This window comes from Fusarium keratoplasticum, chromosome 13 (genome assembly GCF_025433545.1).
Source record: "Fusarium keratoplasticum isolate Fu6.1 chromosome 13, whole genome shotgun sequence".
Classification (NCBI taxonomy): domain Eukaryota; kingdom Fungi; phylum Ascomycota; class Sordariomycetes; order Hypocreales; family Nectriaceae; genus Fusarium; species Fusarium keratoplasticum.
In genome coordinates this window covers 2,851-16,172 of record NC_070541.1, presented here as the reverse complement: position 1 = coordinate 16,172, position 13,322 = coordinate 2,851, and the positions used below count along the sequence as shown (strand labels likewise).

At 44.9% G+C, this 13,322-nt stretch overlaps 1 protein-coding gene across 1 annotated transcript; it reads left to right on the top strand.

The window, feature by feature from the left end:
• Positions 1–6,648: 6,648 nt before the first annotated feature.
• On the top strand, positions 6,649–7,410 carry NCS57_01442700 (uncharacterized protein; the record flags this gene model as incomplete). The annotated part of the gene is made up of 1 exon (XM_053064030.1): positions 6,649–7,410. The coding sequence occupies one exon, from the start codon at positions 6,649–6,651 to the stop codon at positions 7,408–7,410; it is 762 nt and encodes a 253-aa protein (XP_052906313.1).
• Positions 7,411–13,322: the final 5,912 nt, after the last annotated feature.

Genomic DNA, 13,322 nt, shown 5'->3' with positions numbered 1-13,322 from the left:
AGAAATAGAGCATCTGATCAGATGCTCTATAACACACGTTTCAAAGACCGAGTTCTTTCCAGCCTTCTACGCAGCACACGAGGCCACTATGACGAAAAAAAACATCAAGGCATCATTCAAAGGGGCCGGGCTTATTCCTCTTGATCCAGAAAGTGTGGTCTCGAAGCTTGATGTGCAGCTACGGACGCCAACGCCGGTTGAGGAGGCATCTGATCAATTGACCTCTTGGGCATCAAGGACCCCGAAGACTGTGCTTGAGGCCCAATCTCAGTCTGAATACCTTGAGAGACGAATTAGAAGGCACCAAAGCAGCTCTCCAGAGTCAATTCTTGAAGCATTAAAGTCTCTTGCAAAGGGAACAAAGGCGGTTATGCATGAGATGGCTCTTGTTCGGGCAGAGGTTCAAGACCTTCGACAGGCAAATGAGATACTAAGCCGGCGCCGGAGAGCAAAAAGGACCCGGCTACAGAAAAGAGGGGTGATGACGGTAGAGGAAGGAAGGCAAGCAATTGATCAAATGGATGCTGATGCGCGGGTAATGGCCGAATCGTCGCGGAGTGGTGGTCAAGGGAGGTCGGCGCGACCGGGTGTTCGACGTTGTGGTATCTGCGGCAAGCCCGGCCATAATGCAAGGACCTGTCAAGTAGTGATTGAGACGTCTGGGGAAGAGTATAGTGAGTAGTTTTAATTGATCAAATGGTTTGTGGTGTTTTTATTGCGATTTTTATAAAAGAGGTTGGGATTTTTGTTTCACTCGCTTGTGTGTTTCACTCACTTGTGATGTACGTTAATAATATAATAATAATATTAATTAAAATATTAAATTAAAAATAATAATATAATAATAATAATAATTAAAATATTAAATTAAAAATAATAATATAATAATAATAAAATAGCAAAACTAATTAGTGCGGCTAGCACCTATTAGAACCTGTCTTATGATTATAAGGTTTAATGCCACAAGGCCTATTCCCAGATAACTGCGCGGTTTTTTACTTAGGAAGCCCATATATGTTAACGGCGAGCGCACCGTACTCTTCCTAAGGCAAAGCAGCGCAAGCTGCTTCTAGCCTGAATTGAACCCTAGGCCCTCGGGAAAAGGTTGCTAAGCTTAACCGTTGAGCTATCGGGCCGCTCTTCAAGACCGGCTGTGGTTGCTGTATGTGTTCTGGGAAGTGATAGATAAAGGTTAGAGGTGTAATTGGTATAGGGTATGCCGCTGCGGCAGGGCAGCAGCTACTGCAGGGAGTAGGCAGCTATGGCAGGGCAGCAGCTATTGCAGGGTAGGCAGCTGCGGCAGAGTAGTAGCTACTATGGGGTAGGAATCGCTATAGAGTAGTAAGGCGCTCTTAGAGTTAAGGTAATAGTAATATCCCAGCTATTAAGAGCGCAGCAATGCAACGGCTATAGGGTAGCAACCACTACAGGGTAGCAACCACTACAGGGTAGCAACACTCTAAGAGCCAGATAGCTAACTACGTTCTAGTAGCTACTATAGGGTAGCAACTACTACAGGGTAGCAAGGTAATCTTATAATTAAAAAAGTAATAAATATTTAATCTATTTAAATACTGCTTTAAGGTCGCAGTTACAGTAGCTACTATGGGGTAGCAATCACTACAGGGTAGCAATCGCTACAGGGTAGCAATCGCTATAGGGTAGCAAGGCGCTCTAAGAGCTAAAAAGCAATAAATATTTAATCTATTTAAATACTATTTTAAGGTCGCAGTTACAGCAGCTGCTATAGGGTAGTAACAGCTACAGGGTAGCAAGGCGCTCTTAGAGCCAGATAGCTAATTGCATTCCAGCAACCACTATAGGGTAGTAACCGCTACAGGGTAATAAGGCGCTCTAAGAGCCAAAAAAAGCAATAGATATTCAATCTATTTAAATGCTGTTTTAAGGTCGCAGTTGCAGCAGCTGCTATGGGGTAGCAATGGCTACAGGGTAGCAAGGTGCTCTGAGAGTCAGATGGCCAACTGCGTTCCATCAACTACTACAGGGTAGCAACCACTACAGGGTAGCAAGGTGCTCTAAGAGCCAGATGGCCAACTGCGTTCCAGCAACCACTACAGGGTAGCAAGGCGCTCTTAGAGCTAGATAGCTAATTGCAGTCCAGCAACCACTATAGGGTAGTAACCGCTACAGGGTAGCAAGGCGCTCTCAGAACCAAAAAGCAACAGATATTCAATCTATTTAGATGCTATTTCAAGGTCGCAGTCGCAGCAGCTACTATAGGGTAGCAACGGCTACAGGGTAGCAAGGTGCTCTGAGATCTAGATGGCCAACTACATTCCATCAACCACTACAGGGTAGCAAGGCGCTCTGAGAGCCAGATGGCCAACTGCGTTCCATCAACCACTATAGGGGTAGCAACAGCTACAGGGTAGCCAGGCGCTCTTAGAGCCAGGACAACAGCGATATCCCAGCTATCGGGAGCGCAGCAATGCAACGGCTACAGGGTAGCAAGGTGCTCTAAGAGCCAGATGGCCAACTGCGTTCCAGCAACCACTGCAGGGTAGCAAGGCGCTCTGAGAACCAAAAAGCAACAGATATTCGATCTATTCAGATGCTGTTTCAAGGTCGCAGTTACAGCAGCTGCTATAGGGTAGCAAGGCGCTATACCAGTCAGGACAACAGCGATATTCCAGCTAACCCAGCTGCATGGCGAATACAGGTCTAACCCAGCTGCATGGCGAATACAGGTCTGATTCCAATGGCAATCCCATAGTAAAAAAAACCGCGCTAGTGAAATCGTCGACCTGATACGATTGCCCCCCAACGGAAACAGGTCGACATTTTTAAAAAAAAGATAAAAAATGGATTTCAAGTACATGCATCAATCCATTACGTTAAGGGCATATCGCATTTCAATTATCAGCATCAGAGATCCAATATTGCGGCGTTGCGGCGAGGTTAAAGTTAACCCAAGTATTGACCCGAGTGCAGCAAGATTCCATTTTTGATCAAACCCAGATTCCCAGAATTATTAGTCAGCATAGCCAAGGTAGAAAGGACTACATGCAAGAGAGTATATGAGGAATAAGGCAGTTAGGTTAAGGGTCATATAATGCTAGGTTAAATAAGTGATTTATATTATTGCCATAAGATAACCCGTGGCATTCACCCGCCAAGAAGTCCAGCCATAAAGCCGCCAACCATCCGGTGAGAGAGTATCAGAGCAGGTATAAGTCAAGAAGAGCAGTAGTTAATCAAGAGAGATTAGTTAAAGCAGGTTTATTATATAGAAGGGTTTTTCATCGAGATATCTAATGAAGTGCAATGGTTAATTAATAATCCATATATAAAAACGTCAACGGGAGCGCCCCCGCAACCGCAGAAGCAAGTTCAAGCACCAAGCCACAAACAATGAAAAGCAACAAATATCATAATAGATAAACATCAATTCATTGCACACCACCAATTCCCGTACAACAGATAGAGCAATCAGCACACAGCCAGTCAGACCATCGAAGCCAGCACGATATATGTGAGTGTAAGCCACCAATGAGAGATAATAGCATAATATAAATCCAAAGAGAAAAAGAGCCATTCGTTCCAGCCAGATTTAGATCATATTACTCATCAAGGATGCCCGTTAACACACATCGCAGTTCAGAATAGCAGTGGCCGAGATGGAGCCATTTATCAAGTTGCCCGAGTTTCCATTAATTATCTGCAAAACATGCCATTATGCATACATCGGTAAGCATATTGAGCAGCACATGAAGCAATATCACAGGTCCATCCGGGTAGCAGAAAGGAACGAGATCACAAAAGCGATCCAGTCAGACCCAGATGTCATCCAGACCCCGGCCGAGTTGGCAACATGGCCAACGCCGCCACCCACAACCGACCCCATCCCATTTATCCACCCACCACAGAGCGACAAATTGGGTTGCGGCGAGGAGGGTTGTTTATACGTGGTCGGTTCAGAACGAGCCATGCAGAACCATTACCGCAGTGACCATGGATGGACGAATCCCCGAGGCAGGGGCGGAAGTGTCCAGCAGCGAGCCATGGAGACACAGCAGGTCCCGTGGCGTAGCGGTGTCCAGTGTCAACGTTTTTTTTCAGCAATGGGCCGGGCAGCCGTTGGTTCGAGGTCGGGTTCGGTGCACCGATCAGCCAGGACCGGACGAGGCAGCCGTTGCAGACCGTTTAATGCAAACATTAGACCAGCAGGAGCGCCGGTTTCATTTGGAGGACAAAGAACGGATCAAGGCCGCCGATTCCAAGTTGGACGCCAACGCGTGGTTAGAGCACGTCGGATGGGCCACCCATTTGCAGGGGTTCGATCCGGAAGCCATGCAGCGGTTGGTCGACCCAGTGGGCGAGCAGGAGCATGAGTTGCAGTTGATCCATGACAGCTTGGTGCGAGTGATGGACCGAGCACGCACCATAGCCACGCCCACCCACGTTGGAAGCCATGCATTGTTCGAGGTACAGCGAAAAGAGGTGGACAAGAAGCCACGGCGACCGTTCGACAACCGGGTCGAGGACGATACGTGGACGCGTTACACGGCCGTGTGGACCAAGTTGGTGTGTTACATATACCGTGCCGAGAAAATGCCAGATGCAGATAGGCCCAAGTTTCCGGTTATCAAGCGGCAAGGCGATTTCATGGATGATTTGGCGGATTTAGTCGAGGCGCACGTTAACGATCCGGAGAGCACAGCCATTGGACGAGACCGAGTGGACGGGTTGACATTGCAGGTCGTCATAGCGTTGTTGGACCACCGTTTGACCGCGGGGGAGTACCGCAGCGCCATCATCAGCAGTTTAGCCGTGATGGGTATCCGAAAGGACGGCGGTTGGATGGATGTGTTGGATTATACGCCCATATATTCCGCCGTCATCAAGGTCGCCCGTGCCATGGTCGTGTACCAGTCATACCAGGAGAGGCAGGCCGAGGTGATGCGTTTGAAGCAGGATAAGATGGACGAGTGGATGGTGCGGCGGCGGCAGGAGGAAATCAGACGTGGGAAGAGCAGCATGCCCGAAAGGAGGCGGAAGATGAGGCGGAAGAGGAGGAGGCAGAAGGGAGGCCACCAGCATATTCCGCATCGTGCGTGGGAAAGTGCAGCGGTTCATGACGGTCACGCCCAAGGATCCCCACGCCGAGGCAACGCCGATGGATTGGATTTACGAAGCACGCACGTACGGGATGCACATCCGGTTCAACACGCCGGCCGGCGGGACCATCGATTGGGTTGGGGACCGCATCAAGCACCGGCGGGTGCAGTTCCACATGGGCGAGTTGACAGAGATGTTGCATGCGTTGAAGAGGAAGCCCGAAGTTGTTGGCGACGTTGACGATGGTGGACGACATCAGCCAGTTGCCGCGGATCCCGTGGTCGTCGATGGAAGACGACCATAGCGAAGACAAGGTGGGATATTCATTTTTTGGATGACGACCGTAACCACACGTGGTTGGCAGCCGGCAAGAGTTGGAATGCGCGACAGATCATCAAGACGCAAGGGCGGCGTAAGAGTTGGTTCGACCACGGAAGGGAGGACGGGGGAAGCCGTTCCAGGCCAGAGCGGTGCAGTCATATGGGAAGACATTCGACGAGTTCATGGAAAAAGATGTTTTTTATTGATGCATATGGTAGGTGGCCAGCCGGCGCGATCCACCGAGATTTTAGGCATTCGATATAAGAATACCATGAACGGCGGCGTACGCAACATATTCGCGCACGACGGGTTGATGTGTTTCGTCACGTCGTACCACAAGTCGTTCCGGGCCACGGGGCAGGCCAAGGTCATCCACCGATATTTGCCACGCGAGGTGGGCGAGTTATTGGTGTGGTATTTGTGGTTAGTGTTGCCGTGGTGGCAGCAGGTACAGGGCGTCGTCAAAGATGCCGGCATACGCAGCCCATATTTATGGCCAGACGAGGTGGTTCGCAGGGACGAAGTCAGCGAGACGGAGCAGAGGGAGAGGAGACAGGCCGAAATGGAGAGCCAGGGCAGCCAGGATGGCATTGGCGGCGGCGGCGATGATCGTGGTGATGAGGATGGTACCGATGAGCCCGGTTCCAGTGCGAGGTTCGACAGTTGGGTACAGGAGCGCAATTGGACGCCAGACCGCGTCCGCCGCATCATCCAACGAGACAGCAAACGATTATTGGGCACCATATTGAACATTAGTTCGTGGCGGCAGATTGCCATCGCCATATCCGTCGATATTTGGACAAGGCATTCAAGGAGTCAACGATAGATGGGGTCGAAGAAGACGACGACGGTGTGGACGATAACCCGATCGATTTACAAGCCGGCCATGGAACGCACGTGGCCGGCATGGTATACGCACGAGAGTTGCAGCAAGGGTTATTCAGCACGGCCACGATGCGCGATAAGTTTCGGTCCGTCAGTCGTCAGTGGCATCGGTTTTTTGGAGTTCCGCGAGGGCGATAGTTTAGCCGTAGCGATACGCCGAAAGCGGGAGCCATTCGAGACGGAGCGGGAGTACCACCAGTTGCAGCGTTTCAGGCGATTACAGCAGGTCGACATTGCCGCCCGGTTGAGGGGAGATGATAGGACCAGACGCCGCGTTCCGTGGCCAGCAAGAGACGGTGATCCGGGCCATCATGCGGGGAGAAGCCCGATTGTGCAGATCGCAGGCACGGGAGAAGGCAAAACATGTCGTTCATGTTACCGGCGTATTGTTCCAGCGACGACGGAGGGACAACCATCGTCATCGTGCCGTTGGTAGCATTGCGAGATGATTTGCACGGCCGTTGTGCCAGAAACCAGATCGCGACATACGTTTGGAACAGTCGCGGCGGGCACCAGATCACCCCCATCGTGTTCGTCACGCCCGAGTCGGCAGTGACAAAAGGGTTCGGCGATTTTGTGAACCGGTTGCAGGCACGGAAAGCGTTGGATCGTGTCGTTGTGGATGAGTGCCACGCCATTTTGGACAGTACCAGCCAATTCCGGCCGCAGTTGATGGAGTTGGGCCGGGTGTTAAACGAATGGGGCGTCCAAAAGGTATTTTTGACGGCCACGTTGCCACCAGATGAGATTGGGAGGTTTTTCGAGGTCGTGGGGTTATCAGCCAGCCGTGTAAAGGTATTCCGATCACGAACGACGAGGCCGAATATCGGGTATAGGGTAGTGGTTGTTCGATCAGCCAAGCGCAGAGATCACCACAAGCAGCAGCAGCAGCAGCAGCAGCAGCAGAATACCAGTCAGACCGGTAGCGGCGAGGTTGGGGCAGACCAAGAGGCGGAAGACAGCCGCGTGGTCAAGATCGTGCAGGATTGGTTACACAGAAACAGCCAAGGTCGCGTCATCGTTTACGCCAACACCATCGACCGGGTTGAACGATTGGGGCGATTATTGGAGTGCAGCGTGTTTCATTCCAAGTCGACACAGCAGCGGGCAAGACGCAGCGATTGAGTCGTGGATCGATCAAGGTCATTTAATCGTGGCCACGAACGCGTTAGGGTTAAGGGGTCGACGTGCCAGATGTGCGGTTAGTGGTCCACGCCGGGATGCCGAACCGATTGCGAGATTACGTGCAGGAAAGCGGACGGGCCGGGCGGACGGACGGCCATAGCGAGGCCGTCGTCGTCATATGCCAGCAGGGGGAGGAAGCAGGAGGTCCACGGTCATCAACCAAGGCAGGGAGAAGAAGAAGGAAGGCGGTAGCATCAGATAAGGCCAAGTGGCCAGCAAAGGAAGTAGCCGTTGAGCGGTTTATCAGTGCGAAGTGGTGCCGCCGTGTGGTGTTGGACCAGGTGATGGATGGCCAATACGATCGAGCAGGTTGTCATCAGAGTCGGAGGTGGCATGTGATGTGTGTCAGCAGCAACAGGACCAATTAGCATTAGAAGGAGGATATGTTATGGTTTGAAAGAAGAAGGCGACATGGCAGTAGGTGGAAACAAAAGAGGGTGCAGGAGTGCCAAAGACGGAGGTTGAGGAGCGTTTCAGGAGGGGCACAGCAGAACAGCCGATACGAGCAGTTCAGGGCCAGACAGGACGCAATGCAGGTAAACAAGGAGGCCAAGATGTTAGAGGAGGAGTTGGCATTGATGGCCGGTCGATGTATGGGTTGTTTCATGGCGACAGGCACGGTAGAGGACGACCAATTTCATCCGAGGGAAGAGTGCCCGGTACGAGGTGCGAGTGGTGGCGATAGGTAAGACGATGCGAGGAGAAATGGCAGCAGGGCATGTTCAAGAAGGGCGTGATGCGGGATTTTTCCGGTTGTTCTTGGTGCAGGTTACCGCAATATATTTACACGCATTGGGAGGCAGTGGGCGATGATCAGGGGACGTATAGGTTGCGGAGAGAGTAGAGTGCCAGTACGCCGGGTTATTGGTGAGCGTATGGGGGAGCAGCCAGTGCATGGTATGAGACCGATGTCAACAGGTGATGGGGAAGATGGATGTGGAGCGACAGTATGATTGGCAAGATACGGACGATCAAAGATTTACGGGGAGGGGTTAATGAAGTGGTTAGGGGATAAAGTTCAAATGGGTTCATTAGAGACGAACAGGTTTTTTGTTAGGGGTTTTATGATATTATCTAGTTAATGATGAAGCAGGGGGAGGAGGAGAGTGAGGAGGTGTGGCAGGAGGAACGATGACGAGGAAGCGTTTCGCCATTGCCGCAATATGCGAGCGTTAGGGGCAGCAAACAACATATGTGTTATTCAGGAGGGGTCCAGAGGGAGAGAAGCGTCAGTACAAAGGGTATTATTCCGATTATGGTGCACAGCAGGTGCAGGGGAGATGAGTGGTAACAATATCACATAGGGCAGATGATGAGGGGAGAAAGGTCAGTTTTTCAGATAAAACAATAAATTGAGATATATAGATAGTTAGAAATTAGTAGAGTGGGGTTGAAAAGCAGGCGGAGAGGATATAAACTGCCAGTTATACTGAAATGTGTTTAGTGGTTTTGTATAGAGGTAGATAGATAATGGGAGAAACTAATTAAGTCCGTTGTAAGTCAAGCGAACAAAAGATTTATAATGTAGAAGTCGGCAGCAGGGCGTTGCATACGAGGAGAATGGTTAAGCAGGTCAAGTTATAATAATGTGTTTAAGGTGCATATATATTGGAAGAGAGGATGAAAGTATAGAAGAAGAGAGCGTAGTGGGTAGATAAATAGAAGGTAAGTTAGTAGGAGTTAGGGTTAAAGTAGAAATGATATATGAATATAAATAATTTACACAGGGATACCATAAAGGTTATAGGATTTTAAAGCAAGGGAGTGAGTATGGGGGGGAGAAGGAGAAAAAAAGCAGTTAATTATTGGGTATATAATATAGATATAGGCAGTATATTATATGGATAAAGGGGAAGAGATAAGGAGAAGAGTAATAATAGGGTAATAGGGTTAAGGGAAAAAGGGGAGAGAGAAAGAGAGAAGAGAAAAAGGGTGTAAAATATATGTATATAGTAGATATAAATAAATGTATTCTACATAAAAAAATAAAAAAAAAAGTAAAATAAATATAAAAAAAATAAAATAATATAAAGATATATAAATAATAAAGAAAATAAAAAAAAAAAAAAATAAAGAAAGAAGTATAAAATAGATAAGAAGAAATTATAGAAAAAATAAAGGGTATAGAGGAGTTAAAAAAGTAAATAAAAGATAAATATATAAGATATATATAAAAAAAATAAATAAAAAGTATTTTATAGTAAATAATTAAGAAGATATTTAGAAAAGGTTAGGTAAGGGTATTTATAATAAGTTAGGGGTAAGTTTAAAGCGGTTAGGTGAGTAGTTTTTATTATAGTAGGGGGAGATGAGAAGAAAGAGGTTAGGGTGATTTTATTATAGTTAGGGGGAGGATTTGAGAGAGGTTGTGTAGTTTATGTATAGTTGGGGGAGGGTAAGAAAAAGAAGGTTAGGGGGAGTTCCATAAATAAAAGGGAGGGTATATATATGTCAAGGTAACAGAGTAGACGGGTTATTTGTATTTCAAGTGAGTCCATCAAACCATGCCTTGCTTGCTCATACAGGGGATATGGATTAATAGAAAAGAAACATGAAAGGGTGCGGGCGGGGCGAAAAGAATTAGAAGACTGGGGTAAGGAAAAGTTAGAAGAACAAGTGCGCTTACCGTGCGTGAGGGCGAGGAACGGGGATGGGCGAAGATAGGCATTTTGGATATTCAGGTGGTGGGGTTAACGTTAGGATAGTAAATACATTTAAGAGTAGATCTGTTTAGGAGGGGACATCAAAGTTTCATTTGGAATCAAGAGAAGTGAAATAGTTTCGTCAGTGGTGGTTTAGTAGTATAGAAAAGAAAAGGGGGGAAGTTGAAAGAGGAGGGGGGGTTATAGGTGTTCTATTGGAGGCTGGCAGAGTATTGAGGGGAGGAGGTGAGTAAGTGAGATAAGTTAAGAGGAATAAAAAAAAAAAAAAGGTGAGGGGAAGTAAAGTAAAGGGAAAATAAAACGGCGACAAATTATAGAAAAGAAAAAGAATGTGATATTTAAGCTGGGCTGAGTGATGACATAAGTAGGTGAAAGGATATATCTGGCAGAGAAAGTGTTGAAAGGAAGGATAGGAGAGCGGCTAGGTGAAGGAAACAGTTGTCGCGAAGGCAAAGTGTTGATATGATAGAAAAGAGGACGAAGTGCAGATTTGGAAAAAGTGGAAATAATGGTGTTACTTGTGTTTGTTATATAAGGAAGGAGGAGTATGATGAGAAGGGAGAGTGTTAAAAGGAATAATGTATACAAAAAAAGGTCGGGGATGTGATTATTCGGAAGAAAACGTGAGTTAGGGGAAGAATGTTTAAGAAAAAGAAAAGGATTTATGAGTTGAGACCGAGTGCTGCATAAAGGTCGATAAGGTATAGTGAATTTTAGTGGGTTGTAGTCGCTTAGATTTGTGATATTAGTATGATTAGGCAGGTAGGTAGGGTTAAGGGGGAAAATAAAGCAGCATATAACATAGAATCAGGCATGGGTTAAGAGTAGAACAGGGTTGAGTGAAGGGAGTAAAGCAAAAGAGTTAATACTAGAGGAAAAAACTTGAAGTAGGTAGAGTCAATGGTTATATAAATGTGTATTTGGATGGGTTAGGAAAAACGGTTGGAGGTTATAGAGGGTAGATTGTAATTTTAAGGAATATATATATAAGGAAGATTAGAAACGTAACACATGATATAGTATCATTATATGTGACTGGTTGAGGTTGAGCAGGGTTTAGACGGGTTATATACAGGTAATTAAGTAATCAAGGAGATGCGAGGTAATCAAGTCATCATATAGAGACGAAGTAATCAAGTCATCATATAGAGAAGTAATCAAGTCATCATACAGAGACAAGTAATCAAGTCATCATACAAAGACGAGGTAATCAAGTTATCAAATAGAGACAAGGTAATCAAGTCATCATAAGAGACGAGGTAATTAAGTCATTAAGATAGTACACGGTAAGCATATCATTAGGGAGAGAGGTATAATTAAGCAATGTAATTAAGTAATAGGTAGATGGAAGTAATCGAGAATATGGCAGATAGGGTTACAAGTAATCAGGTAGATCAAAAGACAAGGAGTGTGAGTGGTTATATATAGTAAGACACATGAAGGAGAACAGGTCAGAGATTAAGGTTAGGGGCAGAGCAAACGTTAAGGTTAGGGTTAGTAGTATTTTAAGGTTAGGTTAGAAAGCGTTAGGTTAGAAGCGTTAGAGGTTAGGGTTATATTTTAGAGTTAGAAAAAGGAATTTTTTTAAGGTAAAAGAGGAATAGTTGGGATGGGGGTTAGGTGATAGAGTGGTAAAGAGGTTAGTAATAGGCAACATAGAGCAAATAAATAGTAAGTAGATGTTAAGTAGGAGTTGTGTGGGATTTATGGAGTAGGTGTGAGGTTTGAATGTTATTTTGAGTTGGGTTTGATATAGTGAAGCAGGGGAAAAATGGTAGGGAAGGATAAGAAAAGTTAGTTAGGTGAAAGTGGAATAAGAAGCCGTTGGATGGAGGAGAAAGAGAACAACGTTCAAGTTACAAGGCATTTGTATGTAATGAAAAGTTAGTGAAAGGAAAAAAAAAAGGTTAAGAAGGAAGGTTATTAGAAAAGTTAGAAAGTGTAGTTAGGTGTCCGGAAGGCGAGGGCAACATTAAGGTAGACGTAGTTAAGTATCAGGTTCGGTTAAGGGTTAGAGAGGTAAGTAGAGAAGGGGAGGGTTAGAAGGATAGTAAGATAAGGGATCATGTTAAGGAGAAAAAGGTTGGCAAGTATAGGGTAGGAAAGCAGGCAGGGTGGGGTTATTTTGCTGAGTTATTAGCATTGGTAATGAGCAGGGGTTAGAGCAAGGGAAAAAAGAAAGAAAATGAAATAGTTAGGGAGTAAAAGAAAATATAATATAAGGAGTTTAGATTAATATAGTTTATTTTATAGTTTTAGAGCATAAGAGGAGGAAGAATTAAAAAAAGTGCATTTATTATAAGAGTTTAGTGGAGTCAGTGGATAGTTTAGGTAGGTTTAAGCACAGGAGAACATAGGAGTAGAAGGATAAGAAGGAGAGGGGGTAATATAGAGGTTAGAAAAGGTAAAAAAATTATTTATAAGTTAAAATATAAGGTTAGTAGGCGGAGTAATATAATTAGGAGTTTTAGCATTTTATATAGGATTATAAGAGAGGAATAAGTTTAAGTTAAATGAAAAAGAATTAGGTATAAGATAAGGCAAAAAAATAAGGAAAAAATTAGTAAAAAAAGTATAGATAAAGCAATGTAATTATAGCATTTTATAGTGGCATTAGGTTAAGATAAAGAAGTATAGTTATTAAGATAGTTAAAGGGGTAAATAAATTAAAAGGGAAAAGATTATATAAATAGAGTTAAAAGGTATTAGAAAAGGTAAGAGGGATATTTATATATTAAATGAGATATAGAATGAAATAGGAGGAGTAAGTATATTGGGAAGGTTTAAGTTAAAAAGAGTTAAAAAATATAAGAGTTATAATAATAAAAAGTAGCAGTAATTAATATAGGAGAATAAGGTTTAAAAGAATATAAAATGTAGGTATAAAAAGGTAAAAGTAATAAAGGTAAAAATAAAATAAAATAAAAGTAAGAGGATAAGTATTAAAAAGAAGATATAATAAGAAAAAGGGTTATAAGGGGTTTAATAAAATTAAAGAGTTTAAAATAATATAAAAAGTATAAAGAGAATTAAAAAGAATTAAAATAATAGTATAAAGTATAATATTAAAAATAGGAAGAAAGGTAAAATATAAGGTAAAAGAAGTAATAAAGAGGTAATTAGGTAAAAGGCATAAATGTAAAAGCGGGGTTAGGGTTAAAGAATTAAAAAAAGGTATAAGAAAGGTAA